This window comes from Ambystoma mexicanum, chromosome 13, assembly GCF_040938575.1.
Source record: "Ambystoma mexicanum isolate Mex_15411 chromosome 13, UKY_AmexF1_1, whole genome shotgun sequence".
Classification (NCBI taxonomy): Eukaryota; Metazoa; Chordata; class Amphibia; order Caudata; family Ambystomatidae; genus Ambystoma; species Ambystoma mexicanum.
Window position 1 is genome coordinate 232,557,680 of NC_090938.1, and position 26,181 is coordinate 232,583,860.

The 26,181-nt window shown below is 45.7% G+C and overlaps 1 protein-coding gene across 1 annotated transcript in view; it reads left to right on the forward strand.

The window, feature by feature from the left end:
* KLHL12 (kelch like family member 12) overlaps window positions 1-26,181 on the forward strand; it is a 1,608,338-nt gene that overhangs the window by 1,266,316 nt on the left and 315,841 nt on the right. Inside the window, exon 10 of the mRNA XM_069633689.1 lies at window positions 14,127-14,225. Coding sequence (XP_069489790.1) covers window positions 14,127-14,225 — 99 coding nt within the window. The remainder of the gene's footprint in view (window positions 1-14,126; window positions 14,226-26,181) is intronic.

Here is a 26,181-nt window from a genome sequence, read left to right on the forward strand (position 1 = left end):
CTTCCTGATTCTAATACTCTACCATCATGGAAACGAGGCTTGATCTACTCGACAATAGATTACATCTTCGTTTCTGAACTCCTGTTAGCTCGGTTGACAGACTTCAGTATTTGCCAGACCAACCAAAGCGACCATAACTTGCTGGCTATCAAATGGGCCTCTACAAAACCAGCTCCAGACCAATACTCTGGAAGAATTGAACCAGAAGGAAAAGGCAACCGGGTAAGGATTACACGGGCCAATATTCAAGCAATCCCTTGTTCATATGGAAGCAGTAAGGAGGCTGCAAAGGTTGACTACAGACCACTCTTGGAACCTTACAGAGCGATGATAAAAAGCTCGAAGGGGTCAAACTCAAACCAAACCCACCATGCACACAATTTCGATGCCCTCTTGGTGGCACAGCGAAACACCCTTCGTAGAGCGAAAAGGATGGCTTCGAGAAACACACCCGCCAACAGAGCGCATGTAAAGGAGACAACAAGAGCCTATAAAAGCTGGCTACGGGCCCATTGTCTAAAACTACATCAACAGGACTCTGAAAATATGTTAGAACAAATCGAAAAGTCCAATTCTAGAGACTTAAGGAGCCTGGTCAACCCATGAACTAAAGAGGCATCCACAATGATGCTAAACAGCATATCGGAAGCATCATGGACTGGGTTCTATTCAACACTTTTCAGAGCTCCAGATTTTGCTGAGGGTCCTTCACCACCTCAGACGACAGCACGGTGGGTTGATCTCTCAGACAGAACTGAAACTTTGGACAAAATATCCAAACTAAAGAAATCAAGGGCACCAGGACCTGACGGTCTGTCTAATGAGAATTTGAAATCCGCGCCAGAAGAATGGGCACCTGTTGAGTCTAATTTTCTACAAATGCACAACTTTCCGCTCAATCCCGCCTACTTGGACCTTAGCAGTCATCATCCCTATATTCAAAAAAGGAAGGAGGACCCAAGGAACTTTCGTCTGGTGGCCCTCCTAGACGTTATAGGAAAAGGTTATGGTTCCCTTTTGCTGGATCACTTTAATCAGTGGGCAAAAAGAGCACCCTGTAATGACCCTCTCCAATCGAGGTTTAAAAAGGGAGTAGGATCTAGCATAAACATCTTTATCCTCAGCCTCTTAAAAGCAAAAGCTCGTGAAACCAATCAGAACCTATACCTGGCATTTATAGACCTGTCCCAGGCCTTTGACTTGGTCAACCGTAGGAAACTCTGGGAAAAACTCACCAGTTGGGACTGCCCTCAGGAGATTTTGAATCCTATCAAGGCTCTACATGCTTCTACATCAATGCAGGTACGACTGAACACCAGCGGCCTACTTTCGTCATCCATAACAACTGACAGAGGAGTAAAACAAGGCTGCCCATTAGCTCCAGCCCTCTTTCTGTCATACTTTGGGGTCTATAGAGAAATTTCAATCAGGACACGAGCATTCCCCCCAGAATTGGGTAAAGAGAAGATTCCAAGACTCTTGTATGCAGATGATCTCATTCAACTGGATCAGACCCCAATTGGCTTACAAAGCCAGTTGTCTGCACTGATTACATATACAGCTGCTAATGACCTAGAGGTAAACAAACAAAAAACGAAGATCATGGTGTTTGAAGAAAACCACAAAAAGAAAATGAAGAACTCGTGGTTCCTGTCTACAAACAAAATCGAACAAGTGACCGAATTTAAATATCTTGGAGTCCTTATTGACTCCACGGCCAAAGACTCAGCGATGCAGCATCATCTCTTGGAAAAAATGAAAACTTTAGCCTCGCAAGCAAAAATATTGGATAACAAATATGGACGCTTTTCATTGCTGCCCATACTCAAATTCTATAGGGGCAAAGTCATCCCAGCTATTACCTACGGAGCAGATGCTATGCCATCTTTACCCAATTTTTTATGGGCTAGATTGGAGAGTCTTCTGGCACTCAGTACTGAATCTACCATCTTCTACTCCGATCGCCTTGATAAGACGTGAACTCTCCCTCTCCTCTTTAGAGTCAATAGTCAAAAGAGCGTCAGTCATGTTATATCGGAAGATCAAAGATCCTTCTTCCTCGGCAATTTTATGATGGTTCAAGCGGAGATGAACTCAAGCAAATCCAGGTTATTGTCCAAATGGGAGCAAATGTGCCTACAACAACTTGAAATCTGTGGCAGCTCCATGGAAGAACTTTTGGGCAACCCAACAAAAACCAAATTACGAATCGAAGAAATGGATTGGATAAATATATTGGATAAGGCATCTGAGTACATGCTAACTAGCCACTTACCTCCAACACTCAGAAACTTGAATGTAATTCAACCCTTTCTGATAAAACATCCAAACAGAAAAACTCGGAGCACTCTACTGCGTGTGAGGTTAAATTTGCTACCTACAAATGAAATGCTGCACACAAGGGGCCTCTCACCAACTAATACTTGCCGCTTTTGTAACATCGAACAAGCGAAACATTACGGCACCTCTTATTACTTTGTCCAGGTACAGACAAATTCAGATCACCATATATACTCCATCACCTAAAGAATGCCTACCTGAGGGAAGAAGAACTCTGGTGGGAGCGTTTAATAGGAGGCTTGTGACTATCTTGGACTATTGCAGCCACTAAAATTTTGGACCAGATCTTTGCACACGTACCTCCGTGCTAGAGCGAGTGGACACAAATAGATGGTGGGGGTGGGGAGTGTTCTCACCCTGTGCTTTGCTTTTGCTTCCACCCTCACTATTTTTGTTTTCATTTTTTTTGCCTGTATCTCCATCTTCATCTCGTTTTTACTTTTGAAATTTCACAAATTCTTCTTTCTTATTTACTCATGTCTTTTTCATTTCATTTCTTCGATTGAACAAATATGCTGTGAAATTTTATGCTCATCTTCTTGTATAAATCACTTTGGTGATTACATACTCGTATAAATAAAAAAATAATAGGAAACAAAGGGACTGACTCTCAATGTTACCTTATGGAAGACTGGGGGAGAGTGGGGCGGCGGGGGGAGACAAATGCTTGCTTTTACTTACCCCCCTGACTTAGATTTCCCAGATGACTTGGGTTGATTGAGGGTCGCTGGAGGTTGGATTTTCAGCTGTTGGTTCCAGTGAGGGGTGCCCCGGAGCTGCAGGGTGCAAGGATTCTTCTGGTCAGGTCCAGATGCAAGATGCAACACCTGGCGATGAAGAAATGCAATATTAACTGAGGCAGGCTGTTTCAGGACGCTTTACAGGACTGAGAAAGTTGATTTCCAGCGATGGCCTCCGCACAGAGAGAATGGCAGGCGTCCTTCCAGTCGCAGTTCAAGAAGCTTCTGCAGGACAGGATCTATTGATGCTGAAAATCGCAGGGATGGAGACTTGTACCACAAGTTGGCGACCACCAAAGTTCTGGGGGCAAACAGGGAATGGTGACGCTTCTGGCGAGTGTTAAAATGGATTTCTAAACCCTGGCCTGGTGGACAGAGTTTGGGAGGCCACCCTTGTTACAGTGAACAGGGGAAACTCTGGGAGTTCAGCCAGATGAATCAGATAGCTTGGAGAGTGATCTTGGCTTAGTCTCAGGGGAGGTGAGTGGGGTAAAAGGTCCACACAATGAAGCAATCAAGGATTTCACTGAAGCAGGTCAGTATAAAAATACTCTATTTATTGTAGTACCAAAAACACACTATGAAAGATGAATCCCTTTTGAACCTAGTGTTTGCAGATATGGGTTGTTTGTCCTAATGCCGTTTTGGCCGAATTTTTTTGGTCTAATTATTTTTACCTACTGCGGAGGGAGAACCCCCCCCCCCCCGCAACCCCTCCTAATGTGCGGGGAGACCCCCTCACGACCCCCCGGTTTCCCTCCTGACGCCCCTGGCTTCCCCCTACTTCAACCTATTCCCTTACAACTATTTTCTTATTAAAATATACCATTTGACCTACCGAATTAGACGAAAAAGATGTGCTCAAATCAGAGTAGGTCAAGTTGGCATTAGATCAACTATGCCAATACCAATGTTTGCTCATGTTGCCTGTTTTTGTCTTTTCTTGTGTTGTGTGTCCACGTATTATTTTGTTAAGGGACATGTATGTAAGGTAGGGTTGAGATGGTCTGTGTTATTAAAACAAGTTGAGATGTTTTGTTATGTATTGCTTTGGCAAGTTTCCTCAGGGGATTGCTTCCATTCCCCTTCCTTTTTTACTTGTATTAGATGCTGTTTTTACTGTTGTGTACTGCATGTATTTGATGGATTTAAAATTATAAACACATTTCTTTTAAAAATGAATCAAACGGGTGATCTTATCGCTCAATACACTAAATATATATGCAATCAGTTAGCTGAGGCACAGGAGCAGCACCAGGAGGGCAGGAGCCCATCCCGCAACACCAGGGAAATCACCGAGAAGCTACACAGCCCCATTCTGAAGAAGCACCTATAAAGTTTCCAACACCCTTTGAACCTCGTGTGCACGATTGCACCATCTAGCAGCCCGTCCCGCTGGACAGAAGCACTCTTCACACCGTAGCCGCAGCACGAGTACGAGCCCATCGGAGAAAACAGCTGTTCGCTGCATTCTCCTCCACACTGCTTGTGTCCTAAAATGGCCGCCAACACATTTGTTTATAGGTTGCATAGCAACCATTGCTCGTCTGCTTTGTTCATATTGGCCCAACGAATACACATAGTCACATGAACGGCACTAAGGCCCTCCTTTGTAAGGTCCACGACCTGTCTGTGCCTGTCCGGGGCCTTCTGGGCCGTCGGCCAGCCACCCTGCAACGGGGAGCATCGAAGCCATAAGTAAATCAACTATACAGGATGTTCCTGAGGATGTGAAGATTAGTCCAGAAGAATTGTTCAAGGAGTTTACTGGTGAGTAAAATGCTTGGCTATCTTTTGTAGTGGGATTTTGCAACAATGTTTGCCAAAGCCGAATAGTTTAAACCAAATCCAAGTTATTCTCTAGATTTTGCATGGAGGACATAAGGGTGCAACTGTAAGTATTGCTAGTACTCAACACCTGTGCTCCGATTTTGATTTTTTATTTTATTTTTTTTTTTTTTCTCACAGACTTGACAGACTTCACAGACTTGGAGGTAGGTTTTCCTGCTGTTGGTTCCAGGCGAAGATGCTAAGGAGCTGCGGGTGCAAGCCAAGTTTGGGTTCTGTACAGGACTTGAGTGCAGCCCTTTGCAGTGGAGAAATGCAGCAGGCACTGATGCAAGACTCTTCAGGGCACTTGAACAGATGCGCGAAGGCTCTTGACCAGATGCACGAAGGCTGGCTCCAGCGCTGGTCACTGATGCATAGCGACAGCAGGCGTTACACTTGTCAGTCGTAGAAAGCCTTCTATCTCAAGATCTGTTGATGTTGGGACGCAGAAATATCGCAGGAAGGCTACTTGCTGAACAAGCTGGAGGCCCCCCCAGGTTCCGAGTAAAAACGCAGAATGGTGATGCCTCTACTGCGGTAGCCCAAACTGGTGTTGGTTAGCGAAGACTCAAACTTGCCGGGCCACGAGAAGACATTGAGAGTGGTTGTTTCCAGTGTTTCAGAGGGTTGAAGCAGCAACAAGAGTCTTCTGAGATCAGTAGCCAGACAAGGCTCCACCGGGAATGCATTCAAAATTTGGTCGCTAGGCCTCTTCAGGATCGGTCCATGGGTCTTCCTTGTTCTGCAAAGCTACACAGGATACATGGCTCCTCTTCAGAGCTGGAGAAATGTTGGCAGGACTTCTCTTCTTAAATTCAGGTGAGCACTGAAACTCAGCCCAACCAATAAAAGATCTGTCCCACACACCCACCCCAGCAGTGGTCAAATCAGGAACCACTTTGGGGGAAACTCATGCATACATACCAGACATACTGAAACCAGTTTGTGGATTGGGACCAGCCTGTGCCAAGCCAATTCCTGGATTGCAACATACATGGCCTGCACTAGCCTGCGAAAGACGAAGCTTGCTTGGGCAGGTGCATGACCATAAAAGGAATTTCCTGACCTGGTAAGGCAAGAAGAAGGCCGAAGAACAAGCGAAAAACCTTGTGGCACAGCCATGTTAGGACACCAGCCACAGTTAGTAGCCAAACGTGGTAAACGCGAGAAGGGTAACTAATTGTACAGTCAAAATTGTCAAAATGTAACTGCTGCCACCAGCTTGTATTTAGGCACATTTAAAAGTAACTAAACCCTTTGAGTGTAGTTTAGGGTGATACACAAGTATCCTTATTGTCGAATATGAAAAAGGTCTTCTAAACAGATAACATTAAAAAAGTCAGGGCATGATGTAAAAACAAGTACATGGGGGTCCATAGAATATGGAAGGAAAGTTGCTAAAAGACAAAACTTTCCTAACATTGAGGTAGTCCACTGGAGAGCTGTTCAGTCCCCCGGGTGGTCCTGGGACACTTCTGAAGGCTCAGGACGACTGGATCCTTGAGAAGGCATCAAGACTAGTCTCACTAGTCCAAGGGGTGAAACACTGTTCTGGGTATTCGGAGATCAGGTAGCCCAACAGGGCTTCACCAGGCTTCTTTGGATCTTCAGTCAGCTGTTCATCTACAAGGGATTCTTGGCTCCAACACTGATCTGAAGAAACATCTGCAGCAACCCTCTTCTTATCCAAATTCCAACTTGGAAGCAAGTACAAGCCCACCAGTGGTAAGGTGCTGCACCATTCAAACAGCCACTAGCTGTCCAATCAGGGATAACTATTGGTTTCACTCATGCCCCCACACCTAAACCCTCGGGCACCACAGATGTTGAATGAGATGAGTTCCCCCCTCCCTCTACTAAGGGAAGAAGACGTCCAAAGAACAAGTGAGAATCTTGTGGCCATTGTAGGGTACTAGCCATATACCCCTTTTTGGCTCCTCTTGGAGCGAGTTGACCTCAGGAGCTAGTTCTTTTATTCGCTTAACCCCTCTCAGGGCTTCTAAGCCTCCAAGTCACACAAGCAACCATGGTATTGACCTACTTGCCAAGGACGTTCGTATAGTAAGGGTGTGTAAGTGCGATCAAGTGCTTACTTAGTTGGCAGACATCAGAAAACTGCTCATAGTCTTGATAGGGGAGCAGGGGAGGCCACAGGGGGTGTTTCTGCCCGCTCAATTGCTTTGCCAGTGGTCCACCAATCTGCCGGTGCTTCCGTGTTCCGTGTCCCCACTCCCATAGAGTCCTTTAGTCTTTGGAGGATTCTGGAAGATCTTTGAGGCCTACCCCACATGGGTATGGCCCAGGACAAAGGAGACTTGACGCCTGTTGGATCCAAGCTGTTTAGGATCTGCCCTGGATGTGGATTACAGAATGTCCTTAAGGAGGATGAGCACTCCCGATGCCTCTACTGCCTTCACAACAAGTCGCACATGGAAGAGGACTGCGTGTTCTGTGAGATTGAAGGACCGTCGGACTCGACTCACTTTGGGCCCGCCAAACAAGCGGAGACGAATCCATCCTCCCCCTCCTTTCCAGCCTTCACCTCCATCCCCTCCACCGAGGGATGAGACTGGAACGGAGACAGCGACGACAGGGACGGACAACGATGCTGGTGACGACAGGACGGATCTCCCATCACCCCCTGCCCGGGCCTCCTCCCACTCCCGATGAAATTGCCTCCTTTCACGCCATGATCGCCAGGGCATCGGAGCTTTTCCAGCTTTGTCCCGAAGAACAGAAGGAAGATTTCTTCTACCAACGACGAGAGGCCAAGAGGAAGACCGTCCTCTCAGTCCCATTACTGGACGACATCTGGGACGAAGGACTGTCGCTGTTGAAGAACCCGTCCATGGCTCCTGCAAAGAGTGACCAGTACGAGAAGTAGTACCGGGTCCCAGACTCCGCACCTCTGTGCCTCAGAGCTCAGCCGTCCCCGGATTCAGTGGTCTCTGCGGCGGCCAAGAAGAAATCGGCAGGGGCGATGGCAACAACTTCCACTTCCCCACCGGACGGCAAGGGGAAGAAGCTGGATGCCATGGGACGACGAGTCATCTAGTCGGCGGCGACAACCATCAAAGCGGCCAAGGCCCTTGCGATTGTGGTGCGCTACGGCAGGGAGCTGTAGTTCAAGATCGCTCCCCTCCTGGATTTCCTGCCAGACAAGATGGTGGAAGCCTTTGAAATCCTACAGGAAGGCGAGGTGGTGTTGTACCACGCCATCACGGTGGCCACAGACATCGCCGACACCGGCTTTCGCCAGATGGGCAACAGCGTTTGCCTTCGCCAGCGCAGTTGGCTCAAGGCCACCGACTTCCGTCAGGCCGTACAGACCAGGGTACTGGACATGCTCTTCGACAGGAACAACCTGTTTGGCAAGGCAGTAGACTAGCCACTGCAGGCCATCAAGGCGGACACCGAGACTGCCCGGGCCTTGGGTTCTCTCCATCAACGACGGCCGTCCTTTCCGACCTCCGGAGGCAAGTCTCAAGGTGCCTCCAAAGGATTTGGTGGCGGTTTCCGCGTCATACTGCCAGGTGGCCCGCTCCTCGTCGCAGGAAGCCTACAGAGGCCGCAGAAAGGCCAGAGTACATAGTCGTTGTCGCCAAGGTGGCAAGGCCTCGGCGAAACAAGACAACCGGCCGTGACGTCGGGCCCCCACCCGAGTACCCCGGTGGGAGGCAGGCTGGCGAAATTCGTCAGCGTGTGGGAGTCCATCCCTTCGACCGTTGGGTGCTGGACACCCTGGCCAGCGGGCACTCCCTGGAGTTCCAAAGAAAGTGCCCCGTTTCCCACCTGTTGCCAGGAAGGAAAACCACGTGGTGCCACAGCTGCTTCAGGAGGTACGAGCGATGCTGACAAAGGGCGTGATAGAACTTGTCCCAAAGAGGCTCCGGAGTATACTCCCGATACTTCCTTGTCTGAAAGAAGACCGGCGGCTGGCAGCCCATCCTTCGCCGCCTCAACAAATAAATCAAGTCCCCGAAGTTCCGGATGGTCACCCTTCAGCATGTGCTGGGACAATTGGAGGAAGGCGACTTCCTGTCGTCGCTGGACTTGGAGAACGCTTACTTCCACATCCCCATACAAAAAGGACATTGAATGTTCCTACGGTTCGTGGTCCAAGGGCGACACTACCAGTTCAAGGCCCTGCCCTTCGGGTTGAAGTCAGCGCCAAGGGTCTTCACCAAGTGCCTGGCACCGGTGGCGGCGCGGCTGTGCCTGCAGGGGATCCGCGTATACCCCTATCTGGATGATTGGCTCATCCGAGCAAAGTCAAGAGAACTCGCCGTCGATCACACAGCAAAGACCGTCCACCTGCTCACGGAACTGGGATTCTCGATTAACTTCGCAAAGTCCCACTTGGTACTGTCGCAGGACGCCCTGTTCCTGGGAGCCAGACTCGACACAGTGGCATGGTTGGCTTCACCATCGGAGGAGAGGACGAAAGCCATCCTGGGCAAGGTACAACGGCTGTTCATCATGGAAGTGGCCAGAGTTAGGTCCATTAAGTCCCTGCTCGGCATGATGTCATCGTGCATCTACCTCGTGCGTCTCTGCAGGTTGCGGATGCGGCCACTGCAGGAGTTCCTTGACACCCGTTGGATGCAAGTGGCAGGCAGCTTCGAAGACGTGATCTCTCTGTACGAGACTTTCCGCCATGCGATCCGGTGGTGGGGCAGCCGCGCGCATCTAGCGGCAGGCATGGACTTCCAGACCCCGGCACACCAGGTAATGGTGAAGACGGACGCCTCCCTGGAAGGATGGGGAGCGAACACCGGAGATCTCCACGCAAGAGGCCTTTGGCTCCTGGGGAGAGGTCACTACAAATCAATGTCCTGGAGCTCTGAGCCGTGTTCTGGGCCCTCAGGTCGTTCCTCCCGTCCCTCAAGGGCAAGGTGGTGAGGATCTTCACAGATAACACCACCACGATGTTCTACATCCGGAAGCAGGGGGGCACCAGATCTGCAGCCCTATCCAAGGAAGCGCAGGATCTGTGGCACTGGGCCATTGCCCACGGGATATTCCTGGTACCAGTCCATCTTGCAGGAATAAGGAACACTGTCGCCGACTCACTCAGCAGGGAGCTGTGCTCTAGCCATGAGTGGGAGCTTCGGCAGGATCAAGTGGATCTCCTGTTCCGACGATGGGCAATCCCCAGATCGACCTATTCGCGACAGCGACGAACACCAAGTGCCGGAAGTTCGCCAGCAGGTTTCCCCAGCCGGTGAGCATGGACGACGCATTCTCATTACCCTGGGATGGCCTGTTCCTGTATGCGGTCCCGCCGCTGCCATTGCTGCTGCGACACACCAGTCAACTCAGACGGTCCCGATGCAGGATGATCCTCGTTGCACTGGCATGGCCGAGGCAGATCTGGTTCCCGGACCTTCTGGACATGTCAGCATCCTCCCCAGTCAAACTGCTGATGGACGCGGATCTTGCCAGGGAAGGAGGCGCCATCCTCCACCACGACCCGGGATCTCGGAACCTGCATGTCTGGCTCCTGCAACACTAGAGTTCGGAGGGTACGATATCCCGGCGGACTGCAAGGAGGTGCTTGCAAAGGCCAGGGCGTCCTCGACTCTCAAGTGCTATGGAGACAAATGGAAGAGGTTCTCTGTCTGGTGCCATGCACAGAAGATCAACACTCTGCGGATTACGGCCCCTCAAGGGCTGCCGTACTTGCTGTCGCTGGCCAAGGCGGGGCTGGCACACGCCTCCATCAAAATCCATCTGGTGGCGGTCTCCCGCATGACGAGTGGGAGAGATCCAGGCCCTCTCCTGTAAACCTCCATATCTGACATTCCAAGAGATGAGGGTAGTGCTGAGAACGCACCCCTCCTTCATGCCCAAGGTGCCGTTGGACTTCCATTTCAACAAGCCCTTGGTGTTACCTGTGTTCTTCCCGTCGCCTTCGTCGCCGGCTGAGAGGACTTTGCACTCGCTGGTTGTGGCTAGAGCGCTGAAGTTCTATGTGACCGCAAGACATCAGAGCTATTTGTGAACTTTGGCCCTGTGAACCAAGGGAAGGCACTCTCGAAGGCTTCCATTTCCAGATGGCTCTCCGGCTGCATCATGCACTGTCACCGGTTGGCAAACCGACCGTTGCCCGGCCGTCCGGGAGCCCATTCAACCAGAGCGATTGCTACTACCATAGCGTTCCTGTCTGGTGTGCCCCTGCTGGATATCTGCAGGGCTGGTACGTGGAGGTCAACACACACCTTCACGAGATTCTACTGCGTCAACCGGGATTCCAGGCAGGAGTCCAGAGTCGACCAGGCAGTGCTGCGCACCCTGTTCGCTTGAAGGTGAGCCTGGTGAGGAGGTAAGAAATGCTTAATGTTGAGTTGTTGTAATGCTTAATGTTGAGCCTTGCCACCTCCCGTGGTTGTGCATGTGTGTACTGCTATGTATTCTTGTATTAATGAGCATGTGAATCCATGCCAGACCCCATGCTGGAGAAGGAACAAGTTACTTACCTGCAACTGTTGTTCTCCAGCATGGGTAAACCCTCCTTCCGACCCCTCTGCGGCTCTTCTCTTGGTCCTACTGCCACTTTACGTGCTACCAAATCTGAAGATGGCTGCCAGAGGAAGGGGTTAGGTAGAGGGCAGTCATTGGCTGGGGGCAGTATGACCCAGAGACCAGTGATTGGTTATTAGGAGAAAGACAGTTCAGAAACAAAACTGAAACTGAAATTTTCTTTACCGAGGATTCCCAGCCAGATGACAAGGAATATTCATGAGCATGTGAATCCATGCCAGAACCATGCTGGAGAACAACAGTTACAGGTAAGTAACTTGTTCCATATGTGGCCTTTTTAGGAATCTACATGTTAAATAGGTTTCCACTTAATATCATGCATTTACTGCTTAAAATCGGGCATCTGGACATCCACGTTGTGTTGTAAGGTCAAATAATGTCCCTATAGATTTACAAATGACTTCTCGGGTGCCTTGGTAAAGAGGGATGCAATATTTGAGCATGCGAGCCTCCTTGCCTGTAGGCGGTGTGCTCCAGAAGTCAATTATATCCCGTTGTGCTTGTATTTAGTTGTGGAATTGTCTTTTTGCCTATATACACACTCTCGCTAGTCTGAAATTCTTCTGCGTATGAAGACTTGGTTCATTCAGCCTGCTTACTCGGTAGCAATCATGCATGCGCTCACCATTTCAGTTTAGATTTCTTATTGTAAGGGCACTTCCTTGACTGTACTTTGTTCCTTGCTCTCATATCTTGACTCTAACTCTCCCTCTGTCCTCATCTTTCTTGACTTCTCTTCTGCTTTCGATATGGTAAACCACAACATCCTGATCTCCCATCTGTGTGATACCATGGGCATCACAGAGCAGGCCTTGGTGTGGCTAGCATCCTTTCTCTATGATCGTCCTTCCCAGGTGGACCTTGCTCTCTGCTATCACGCTCTCTACTTGTGGTGTTCCCCAAGGATCTAATCTATCCCTCTGGTGCTTCAATATCTACATGGCCCCTTTGGCCCACATGATCTCTTCTTTCACCTCCAACTTTCAGTGTTATGAGACACAGCTCTCTTTCAGGGTACCCCCAGCCTCTTCCTCCTCCCTGCTCATCCCTGACTGTCTGTCCGCAATTCTGTCCTTGTGTGCGCACTCTGGCCGACCTCACTTGCTCTTGAGCCCTCACCCACCAGTGAGGCAAAAAATCTGGAGGTCATCTTCGACTCCACTCTCTCCTTCTCTTCTACCATCTCGTACATCTAAGTCCCACTACCAACTGCAGCTCCTTAGGAGAGGTATTTTAACTTTTCTCACTTTCCCCCAGAGGCTCACCATCTCCAGAGCCCTGATTCCCACTAGACTGGACTGGACTGGACTACTGCAAGTCTCTTTCTCAATCTTCCTACTTCTCTCCGACCTCTTCAACTTATCCAGCACAGAACCACAATACTTATCCTTGGCCACAAGCCCAGGGACTGCATCTCTTCCGTTGCTGAAATCTCTTTGCTGGCTCCCAGTGACTGCAAGAATCAAGTTCAAGTCACTCTGCATAGTTCACAAGGCTTTCTGGAGCCCACACTACCCACAAAGCTCTCTGCCTAAATACTCCCCTTCTAGAGCACTCCGCTCGGCCTCTTCCAACTGTCTGTGGGTGAGCCATTTCTTCAAACAGAGATTTGGAGGTAGAACCTTATCCTCTGCAGGTGCCCCCTAGGGAACAGCCTCCCTGCCTCTCTCCGTCTTATGCCGGATCTCCTCAAGTTCCAGAAACTCCTCAAAACCTTCTTCTACTCTTCCTCTTTCTCTCTCCCCCTTGTGCACTTGCATAACCTTGAAGGCACTATGTCGTTTTTTTCTGTTCTCCCTTTGTCTTCCTTCCCTAGCTTGGCTGCACCTTAAACACTTGTGCTTAGGCACATTATTGATTCTGACCTATCATTCAATATGATTGTCGCCAGGCCTAGCATGCTAGTTTATTCTGTATGTCCTTCCCCCTCGCCCCCCCCCTCTTTCTCCCTATACTCCTTGTCATGCCCTTACTATCTGGCAAGTCATTAGACCTATCACGGCAGCTTATGGATTGTTTGCTCTTCCTCTCTCCCCATCCCTCCCTTTCTTCCCTCCTGTCATGCACTTGCACTAGTAGAAATGCCTCTGGCCTAGTACACTAGTTAATTTCTGTTAAATAATTCGGAAACTTCAAGACCTAAGAATTACTACTGTTTTTCCCTATTCCCTTCGCGCCTTGCAGCTCTATGAAGCACTTCAGCTGTGTATAAGCACTTTACAAATAAACAATTACAGTGATAGATGCATTTCATAACATACACATGCTTTTTTGCATCATTATTCTCATTAAAGTTGTTTCTGATTAAGCCCTACGACTGCAATTGGAATATGTTACGACTCAGTGTGTGGCCAATTCACAGAACACTGCATCATTTCATGGATGTTTTCAGATCCACATGCTTCCTGCACTGTTTTCAATATTGTCTACAATCAGAAGGTGTAGACTGGAACTGTATACATACATATGCTTGGTTCCAGTGGCATTCTGCAGGGTTTATCACTGTTCTTAGTTTGTCTAATACTGTTCTCTTTGGGTAGCTCCTTTTGCTCACCTCTTCACTTTGAAATTTTGTATGATGTTGGTACACATTGAGAACTGTCATGTTTGTGCATCTTTCTGATGGCATCCGTGTCTGAGTAGTGTTTTTATTCCATTTAATATCTATAATAGGAGGATACGATGGCCTTAATATTTTAAGCTCAGTAGAAAAGTATGATCCTCATACAGGACACTGGACAAATGTCACACCAATGGCGACAAAACGCTCAGGTAAGTGTTACAAACTGATAATGTTGATTGGATAGAACATAACTACGTATGCAGGTTGGTCAAGGGGCACTGCCTTTCTATGCAGCCATTTTTAAGTCACAAATTAATTGTTGCCCTACAGCTCCTCTTCACAAGAATGAGCACATAGATTTTTTTTAAACCTGCCCAAATTGGCATAAACATACTTAATATGAATTATGTTAAGCAGTTGAATTAAAATAGTGTTGATATTTTCATGCTGCTGCTGCTGATTCACATTGTTTTACTTTTATTAGATTAGCGTGTTAGTTTAATGTAAACTTTTCACACAATCCTAATGTCATAACATCTGTATACATTTTTTTATTAAATTTCATGAATGATTACAAACCCTCTCTTAAAACACACAGCCTTTAATTCAACCAAGCTTGACATTTTTAGCAGAACTCTACAACAGCCATGCTTAGCCACAACTAACTTCTATTTATAATAATCTGCCAAATGCATGCGAGTTACATCATGTATAAATGTATTTAGCATTGTTGTTCCTCAATAATTTCCTCTCGTATACAGGCCATAAATAGCTGTCTCATTGTGGTGTTTGTCTTCTCATCTTGGCACAATATACATGTTGTCTGCTCTTTACAATACCCAGCCTTGGTCCAAGCACGTGCATAGAATCAAATGTATTTCACATTGTTATTTGCACATGGATCACATCAAAATGATCTACCTTCATCAGAAGCATATGATATAATTTACTGTTTCAAATGTGATTAAAGTCTTAAAGAGCAGCGATTTATCTCACAGATGGTCACATCACAAAATGCCAGAAACATTAGGCTCCACTAACTCACGTATGTTTTGGGACTTGATTGCTTCGGATTGTAAATCAGCAAATGTCCAAATGAATGCGATAACGGACTAGACGTGGGTCTCTTATTAGTTTGAAATACTTAAACGGCCTCTGCCGGAAAAAAAGATTCTATTCCTGGTAGATGGTATGGCATCAGTTGGGAGGAGTTATTTTCCAACTGATAACATACAAAATGCTATTCTGAAATTGAATTCTTCCAAGTACTCTGGACCGGATAAGATGGCTCTGGTCACTTTGAAGACCAATCCTTATTTTTAGTCTCACTTATTGCACGAGTTGTTTCTTGAAGGAATAGAGAAATCTACTCTACTCTACCTCCAGCCTGGAAGGAACCTTTTATAATAACAATTTATAAAAAAGGGGGACTGCTCAGACCCGATAAATGATCGCCCTATTGCAATCCAGGCGCTCCTAGTAAAGTGTGTGCAGCTGTTATGTTGGACGAATTGAATAAAACGGTTTTTGAATTTTTTATCAGGTGGTCTTTCGCCAGGGACTAGCACACATTGTAAATGGGATGTTATTGCATTTTAATATGCAAGCTAAACGACTGGGATCCCTCGAAATAAATGTATATATTTCTGAGGCTTGTGGAATCTGCTTAGATCACATGCTGTGCATAGGCTGACATCTAGAGGAAGCCGCTGAGTATTAGTTGTTTTCGAAACTCGAAAAGAGACGTCGACACGAAATTAACTACTCTGAGAAAGGAACACACTCGTATTACTTTAACAGTGTTCCTTGTTAAGTGTTCTTTAGCTAGATTTCATCTCAAGTTAGTGATCAATACTCTGTGACAGACCTCTATGGTCAGCCTCTGTTCATCAGGTAGAATTAGGAATTAAGGATCGGAGATATAGTGTTTTATGTAGATAAGTGGCACAATTCTTTTAGCTATGCTATATACACAGCCCTATTTATCTCCCGATTGTACTAATACACTGTGGCTTTACACATAACATATCAAGATTACTACAGTGTTTCATAACAGATGTGCGTATTCTACATCTCCAGAGATAGTATTACCGATTTGTTGTCTTCAACATACTTTACTGACCTGCCATTGACAGACATAGATCGAGACACTTCCCTGACGAACTCAACCATAGCTTTTATGGAGTGACGTGTGCATAGAGGAATGAGTAATTGCCCCCTCACCTTGTCTTACGCGCAGTTTAGATAATTTCCACTAGCATTCTCAAATTGAGGATGCATTCATAAGTGTTTCATCCTATGAGGAACACACGCATCGGATGATGTGAATATTTCATCGGCACGTATTTGCATTGTGACTAGTGTGACCCACCATGTTACCTTTTTGGTTGTTTTACTTTTTTCACTTAATTCACGCTTTGTAGAGATTACAGGATGACGCCGTCGTATCGAAACGGCAATACATGTTCTTTCAGGTTCGAATTTTTTTTTGTTTTAAAGAATTTTGATTAGTTCATTTTTTTCACTGTTTGGCTAAATATATTAATTAGAATGAGTCGATGAGACCATATTGAGATGGAGAGTGTAATGTTACTCCTAGTTTGATTAAGCCTAACATTGTAATGGCACCATTCAAATATGGCTGCCGCTTTTGTCCGTCATTTTCCTGTTAGAGCTCCATAGGGTTTCCATGGTAACTTTTGACAACAGAATAACTTGCAGTGAAATGTGCGTCCACACGGTTTCACCGAGAGCCGAGGCGAGTCCTCATACAGCATCAGGTAAGCTTATGCGTCTTACAGCATTGATCGTGCTATTGGTAGATGTTATATAAGAGTCTGACTGACCAAGTATACACTTTTACAGATTTACTTTGGAATCCATTCTTTGGCACTTGAACGCATGAAATCTCTTTTAGAGAACGCCCAGCCATTTTGCAAGCTCCACTTTTTACAGGGATAGTCCATAGTCAGAACATTATTATAATTTCTTTTACCTCTGAATGAGGATTAAATTACATTTCTTTGCCTTTTTTTCTCTTGATACGGCTAACTCTCCGTTTTTCAACATACTTCATACCTGTATGTATACTTTTAAATATTACTATGTTTTGTGCTCTAGGGGGTACAAATGTTGGCACACCTTGTTTTTTTCACACATATTAACTTATGTAATTGTTGGATAAATGCTTATGGAAACTGTGATTTAATGAATGTGGTTGGCATCATCATTGCGCATCCTGGACATTTTAACCGTGGTCATCTCGCTACTTTTTTGCATTTGGCGATATTTTGGTGATGATGGGATTTCTTTTTTGTGTAACATACGATGATGATGTATAGGCCCTGATGAAGGATTTTATTCCGAAATGTATTGGCCTTCCCACTAAGCACCTGCATTGAGAATATTTATCAATTGCAAAATAACTTGAATAAAAACTCAATTATATGAGAGATAAACATTGGATATGAGATTATTTTATGCCAGTGAGACATCATTTATCATTTACTTCAAGAAACCACTTTCTAGTGGATATAGGAGTACAGCCCGCACCATTGGCCTCACAGCCAAGGTCTTTGAACATTGTACGTCGACACGGCATGCCAGTAATACTATCCCTAGTATGACATCCACTGTACCCATGATCCCGCACGCTTTCGAGGTCTCTCAGTTTTTTTGCACCATTCTAGATGGACACGTATAGCAGAGTTCCTTTTTTGGCTTATAGCCATTTACTAAATTTCAATTACCAATAGTTTACTCTTTTTACCCTTTACCCTTTTTACTGTTTGCACATTGCTTTTTTAGCCTATACTGTGATTTTTGAACTTAGGTGACCACCTGCTGCTAAATTTACCTCTGTGAGCGCGTTGCCAGGCTGCCCATATCATGCCCAGCCTGCCACACTTACGCACTTTACTTAGCCTATGGGTGCTAACACGTGCTGTCTTTTTGCCTGCCTCATAGCATTGCGACTATCGCGCCGCTATCTGCTTGCCCACCCGCGCCGCTATCTGCTTGCCCACCTTAAACACAGGCACTAGTGCCCATACTGAGGTTACTCCTTATATATGGTACCCCTACCATTAGCTAGCCCACCTCCACATAAATTATGTATTTGCCAGCTACTTATACAGTCCTACTGAGGACTATCCTACACTTACTCATCACAATAGATGTCAACATGCCTCACTCTCTGCCCTTCCTGGTGTCTGAGACACCCCGAACAATCCCAAAAACTTAAATGATATGATCACTAGACCATGCAATCTCTCCCAAAGAAACCTCAAACTTCGTGCCAGACTCCCCAAAATTTATGAACCCACAGCCAAATCTCTAGACCTCCTCTCTAACAACCTGTCTAGAAACCTAAGAAGTGCCCAGCCTAATACCAAAATATCTCCGCACAACTCGACTAAAACTCAGCACCTACTCCAGCTCAACAGCCGACTCTCTCGAGACCCTACCACCTGCCCAAACCCCCCCCCATCACTGCGATACCACCCACTGAGCCCACACTGCCAGGTATAAGAGGAGCCTTAATAAATGCCCGGTCTCTGGTGGCACATGCCACAGAAATAGCCGACCGTATCACAACTGAAAAAATAAAAATAGACTTCCTCACCATTACGGAATCCTGGCTGCATTCAGCAGCCGGCCCAGCAATTATGCTAGCTATTCCTGAGGACACTCTTTTAAGAATAGACCGCACTTCCTCTCGAGGCTGTGGCCTAGCCATAATTGCAAAAACTAGCCTAGCACTGAGACTTGCTCCTCCACTAAAGGTAGACACTTGCGAACTCCTGACCGCCAATCTAACTACCTCAACTACTCAAACCATATCTATCCACCTTATCTACAGACCTCCAGACCCTCTAGGATCCTTTGAAGATCATCTCACTAACATCCTTTCGGATAACCTCAAAGATACATCGCCAAGTCTTCTCCTAGGAGATTTTAATCTTGGCTACAAAGACCCCTCAGATCCTAATGCCACACAGATCAACGATTCCATCAAGGAATTAGGCTTTGCTCAAAAGGTAACAGGCGCCACTCACACTAAGTGCAGAACCCTTGATTGGATAGCGGAACAACATTGTGTAACGTCCATTAATGCCATAACACCCCTGCCCTGGTCTGACCACCACCTGATCTCTTTCGCCCTTGAAGTCACAGCCCCCTATCATACCATCAGTATAGCTCCTGCTATTGCCACAAGGAACAAAAAGAACATTACAGCTGACAAACCGATTCCTCTGATCATCCCTACCTTGAATTATCTCCCTGACTCTGCAGACCCATTTACCTTGGTTGTAGGGTGCAATAAGGTAATGTTATCCGCTTTGGAAACCATAGCACCTTTGAAAATCAGAAAATGCAAACAGAAAAAACATGTTAATTCATGTTCTCTCCCCACCTAAAAGCCATTAGACTTGAGAAACGTAAATGTGAACAGATATGGCGATTAAACCCTTCTGAAACTAACAAAAACAACCTGAAAAAACTAGCCTCCCTATACAAAAAAGAAATAATCCTTGCTAAACAAGAATCCTACAATTTGCGCATCACCCAAGCTAATTCCAATACAAAAGAACTATTCACAATCCTTAAAGAATTGGAAAGACCTATCCAAACCCCCCGACACCTGCCTCAAGGACAAAACCTGGTGCACTATCATTCAGAGTGCTCTAGCTAATAAAATAACGGCCTTGCAGGCTAAAATCAACAACAAAAAAGAATCCCTCCTCCTCGCCTATAACTCTAACAATGTTACGGCCCCTGTGCCCTCGAACACCTCACCTCTCACCCTGGCCGAATTACCTAAACCCCTTTTCAACTTTAAGAAAGTATCTATTCTAGATGTTGAAAAGGTAATCTTAACTCTCAAACCTTCCAATTGCCACGGCGACTCTTGCCCTGCACAAATCATAAAGGATGCCGCAAGGGACCTTTCCCCATTCATAACCAAACTTATAAATGCCTCATTCTCTTCCGGTAACATTCCCAACAATTTGAAACAGTCGTGGGTCCTCCCACTTCTAAAAAAACAAACACTTGACCCGACCATTCCCAGAAATTATAGTCCCATAGCGACAGTGCCATTCCTGCTTAAAATTCTGGACACGGTAGCGTACCTCCAAATTCAAAAATATTTGGAATGAAACCACCTCCTAGGAGTATGTCAGTCAGGTTTTAGACCGCAACACGGAACAGAAACTGCACTGATTGATCTTAAAGCACAAATAGACACCCTGAGGGACAATGGTAACACAGCACTACTTCTGCTACTCGACCTCTCAGCGGCGTTTGACTTGGTTGATCATAAGACTATCTGCCACCACTTAGACTCGGCCACCCACTTCTCACAAGAAGCCATAGGCTGGATTCAATCCTTCTTAGATAATAGAACCATGCAGGTCTTCGCACCTTCAGCAGCCACGTACCCTATTCCTATCACTTGTGGTGTGCCTCAGGGCTCATGTGTTTCGCCCACTCTGTACAACATCTTCACAAAGACCCTTTTTGATGATCTAGATGCCCTGGGTATCACCTACACTAACTATGTAGATGATACACAGATCCTCATCCCATTGACGGGAGATTACGACAAGGATTTGGCCTTTGTGAACAGAGTATATCTCATCATCCAGGCATGGATGGCATCTCACGGACTATGCCTGAATGATGATAAAACAGAACTGTGGGCACCACGGCTAATCTCAATAAATTAGGCCATCTATATTCTAACTTTACCATAGACAACAACAACATCCGAGTAGCCAAGGAAGTGAAAACTCTTGGATTCTACCTAGACTCCACTCTCATCTTCAAAAAACAAGTAAACTCCATGGCCTCGGCCAGCGCTTACACGTGCAATTTAATTAGAGCTGCTAAGCCATTCCTTACACCTAACAACTGCATTACTCTAGCAAGAACCTTGGTATTATCTAAACTGGATTATTGCAACGCCCTATACATAGGCTGCAACAAATACATTACCAACAAGATCCAGATCTTACAAAATAATGCTTTAAGAGCAGCCCTCAACATTCCCAAGAGAGCCCACATATCTGACTTGAGAAAATCCAACAACTGGCTCTCCACCAAAGATAAAATTCTCCTCAAATCAGTCTCCCTAACTCATAAATGCTTACATATGGCCGCCCCCCCAGTACCTTACCTCCAGATTCCGGAGACAATCCACTAACCGCCCTTCCATAACAGCCAATGCTAACCTACTTCAAGTGCCTAGATTTAAACATATGAAGACTGGTGCTAGTAGCTTCCCGGTCAAAGCTGCCCAAAACTGGAGCTCACTCCCACCCTCTTTAAGAGATGACATGCCCTACCCACGCTTCAGATCTAACCTCATCCAATGGATTAAGGAGCATGACATTTGACCCTTCTACCACACTGCCACAACACTGTCCACTACTGCATATATGTGTATATACATCTGTATCTGTATAATTGTATATATTGTATATAACTGTTGCTTGATGCTCTCTGCTACCTTTTGCTCATTTGTATGATATAGGCCAGCACTGTTTGTTAATATTTTGTACTGCAACGCACAGCAATGTAACCTAAGCTGAAAAATCCTCTTTTCCTTATTCTGCGCCCTAATACCCTTGGGTCTGGTGCGCTTTATAAATAAATAAACCAAACAAACAGACAAACAATATCACTGACTATCGAAGAATTACGCCAGTGAAGCCCAGAAAATCGACCATCGGAAGACTACCGCAACGGATCCGTTTTGGCCTTGGAAGGCCGCCCCGGGCTTCGGCACTCACATTAGGGGGAGCGGGGGGCGGGGGTCATTGTAGAATGTATATGCCCCTTTTCTTGCAATACATTCGCCTAGCTGCCACACCTTTTCGTTATGGACAAAGACCCCTTTAAATTCTGCCCCAAATGCAATGGGAAATTTCCTTGGGTCGATAAACGCCTAGTTTGTAACTTGGGTCTCCCGAGAGACCACGTCGAGGGCTCTTGTCGAGTGTGCAGGCTCTTCAAGCCCAAGACTTTGAAGGACCGATCTACCAAACGTTGGGCCCACTACACCAGGCAGCTCGAGGCCATGGAAGTAGAAGGTGTTTTCAGTGACGGCAGCAACGCTGCGGTTTCTGACGGCGAAAGCGACAGGGTAGCTTCGGCTACCAAAGTGCAGGCCCCCTGACCTCGGACGACAGGCCTTCGGCCTTGTTATGGGGACAACACCCGGCGGCGGAAGCGCTATGACTTCATCCACCACTAAGCTCACAACCAAAGGCCGAGAATCAACACGTGTGTCGAGCAGATGGCCACACACAACGTCCAGGGAAAGGTCAGTGAAAACTTTGTTCTCTGGGCACTCTCGTTCGAGATCGCCACAAGACAGGTCCTGATCGTCCGCGGATGCGGCTCCGGTTCAGCCCACACCCGATACTCCACATTCTGCGTCAAGTCGGGTACTAGGCCCCAAGCAGTCTAACACGCTACAGAGGGCCGAAGTTGGGAGGAGTCCAACAAAAGGTCCTCAAAGACCCCTCATAGGGAGTAATCTCAAGAGGCTAGGGCCACCCCTCATAACAAAAAATCTCAAAAGGCTAGGCCCAAGGAACCTGCATTACTTCCTCCAACAGATGAAGATTTAGGGCTCCCTTCCCAACCAATGGTCATCCCTAGCTCGTCACAAAGGTCGGCTGAGGATATAGGCAGGGTCATGAGGAGGATGTCCTTCATGGCCAACTTCTATGAAAAGGACCCTGCCTAGTTCCAAAGTCTCCACTCCCCCCACTACAGCACCCTCTGGGTCGCAGATCCCTGCTCTACCTACTCAACCCCCTGCTAAGAGATGGACTCTTCTAGTCCATTTGACTTTGATACTTACTGTCCCTCATAGGTGATAAATTGGTTTTTAACTGTTATTGCTGGGAAAGGGTTTTATGTAGACTTCATTGGAAGATTTGAAGTGCTCACATGCTCCGAGAACCTGTTTAACCTTTTTCCTTCCCTTAACCTTTCCTTTCTACAAACCTCAGAATCTACAAAGTGTACTAGTGATCTATAAATGCCATTACTGTCCTAGTAAGTGAAGTCACCTCAGGGTGTAGGAAGTGTGTAACAAGCATCTCTGAGTATTCACTAGCTTTGTGTTTACTCTGGAAAAGTATTTTAAAGTATATTTGATTGCTACATATATTTCCCTTTTTAAAGAATGCTTATTTAAAAACTACCGTTAAGGTTTTTGTTATAAATAATTATTTGAGTAGAAGTGTTACTTGGCTACTTGTATTGGTGGGTTTCATTGCTACAGCTCTATAGCTCACAATTACCCCTCTTGAGATTAGCCTGTCTGCTCAGTCACACTACCAAACTATGTAGTACAGGTTTATACCAAAGGGTGGGTTGCATAATACCAAGAGGACGAGTGTTGTGTAGTCTCCCACAGGGTTACTACATCAATTCTTGCCTAACACCGCAGATGAAGAGTATTTATAGAATATATAGTGCGTTCTCAATTATTCTTCTTAGGACATTTTATTGTATTAGGATTGTTCCAACTTTGATGTATGGTTTAGATCTAGAGGTTTTTCTGAACTCCTTTGAGGGCACAAAGTTTTTTTTTTTTTTCTTAAAGCGTTTTTTTGTCAACATTTGACCTTTACACTTTGAGAAGAAAAGATAAAACACAAATTCAACATTTGATCTTTACACTTATAAATGAATAAAACACATACATTCATCACATAAATGTATCCTACAGTAAAGCATTTTAGACAAAAATTTGTGTACATCTCCATTCAATCAGCATTATAGCAAAATCAGATTTTTATTTATTAAATATTGATATCAGGGTATTTATAGGCAGGAAGGTGCCAAATATTTATGTGCATGGATTTCAATAGTACTACGTGCCTCATGCCTGGTTTTACGTGATTTAACGATAGCCACAAGATTTTTCATTTGGCTCCTTAAACAGGTCCAGGCTTTTATCCACCTGAAGTCAGATCTGATGCGCTGCAGCCGTCACTACCAAGGATTTCACCCCATGCAATGAACTCCAGAACTGGTCTGAGGTTGGGTCAATAAATGTATTGTATCACTTCTTCTGAAGGTTAGACGGCACAGTACGTTGTGTGAGTAATGCCTCAAGGATTCAATGGCATTGTTACATAGGCAATCTCCCCTTTTAAGACCAATCCAAGCCCCTGTATTTTCATATAACGGGAGAATTTCTAAGCGCAAGGCTAGGATCTATTGGCTATTCACATGGAGAGTTTTTGTTCAGTCCCTTGGCTGAATATAGAGCATATTTGTGCTTTTGTGATGGGTAGTCTACTGACCATGAGCGATCATAGTCTCTAGATTTCCTCTCAAAGTCCAGCCTTTATATTACCTCCAATTACTCAGGCAGGCCCTTCATGCCGATGTTTAGGCACTGTTTTGCATAGCCATAAACCACACACTATGCAAGCAAATTGTCCATGTTTCACAGTTAGGCTCAGAAGTAGTCCATTTGCTGGGTCACTAAAATAAATATTTTCCCCTAATTTACACACTGCCGTCATCCATAAGATATTCAAAGATGGCAGTCCAAGTTCCAGGCGAATGGCTTCCACTGAGACGGTGGCAGGTAAACCCAGTATAGATCTCAGAAGTTTACCCTCAATTATCTTAAGCCAGTCCACCAATCCCACATGCAGAGTCTCCAGCGCATACAGAGTCCCTGGGACTACCCACACTCTGTAAGCACTGAGTTTAGCCTCAATGGAGCTACCGCCTTGTCTATCAATAACATTTTTCAGTGATAGCCAGCCATTTTGTCCAGGCCATAGAGACAGTCACTTTTGCGTGATGGAAGACTGTTTAAACGAGATGAAATATGCATGGCTAAATATTTATAAGTCTCGACTTGTTCCAGGCCAGATCCATCCAGTCGCCAGGTAAAGCGTTTCCTCTGATAAGCCTCCTTTCCAATGGACATTATTTTTGTATTGCCTATGTTTATGCGAAACCATTTAAATCGGCATATACTTTTGAGACATCGAGTGAGTGTTGAAGACCTATAGGAGGTCGATAAAGTATGACCATATCATCTGCATAAGTAAAACAATGATTCTTCTATCAATCAAAACTGGGGAGAAAGTTATGTAGCACCTTCAAAGCTGCCTCAAAATCCACTATGTATAAATTATACAGTAGTGGAGCGAGTACACAACCCTGCTTGAGGCAAACGTTTTTGCGAAATGGTTCAGTAAGTACTCCTGTCTGGGACAACCTCACCCTCACTAGTGTGTCACTGCAACAGCTTCAAAAGGGGAGAATGGAAGCCCCAATCGTACAATTTGCTCAATAATCTTCCTCTGTCGAAAGCAGAGCTATGATCAACAAAGCATAGATAAAGGCTTGATCCTAATGTGCAAAGAGCGTCGGAGATTAGGGTAAGGAGTACCCAGATGAATTACTTGTGCTGTGGACCTTTCTAAATCCCATCTGAGTAATATTTAAGAGTTTACATTTGACCATGATACAAGTAGCTTTTGCTGTAGGCATGAAAAAATCTTCGAGCTGCTGTTCAACATGGCCAATAGTCTATAATTATTTGAGTCTCAGCCAGGACCTTTCTTGTAAACCGGAATCAGAATTGACTACAGCCACTTTGGAGGGAAGAAACCGGTCTCGCATACTTACTAGAACAAGGTCCTCAATAATTCGGCCCAGTGTTGAGGATCATTCTTCAATACTGCATTGCAGAGGTTGTCAGGTCCCTTGGCCCTTGATGATTTAGACTTGACTATTTTTAAGAGGATATCCACCTGCTGCACATGTTGCCAAATTAGGGAACCAAACTAAGTAGCATGTTGCATACCAGTTTGTGAGTCGGCTTGTACCCAATAGGATTTGCCGATATGTGTAGCCCAGGTGGACTCAGTAATTCCACAAATCGCCAGTTATGAAGCTGGGGATATAAAAGTATATCGAAATAAACAGAACTTGTAGGTATACCTTGTCCCAAGCATTTGATCAATGAATTTCCAGTTATGTGAATTTTCATTTTTAAAAAAAAAGATTTTATTTTGTTTAGTGCTACACACCTTTACAAAAACAAAGTTACAATGAATTTGCATAAAAAAGACTTTTCTTTCAAAATAAAAACACGTGTCTTGTTGTGTACAC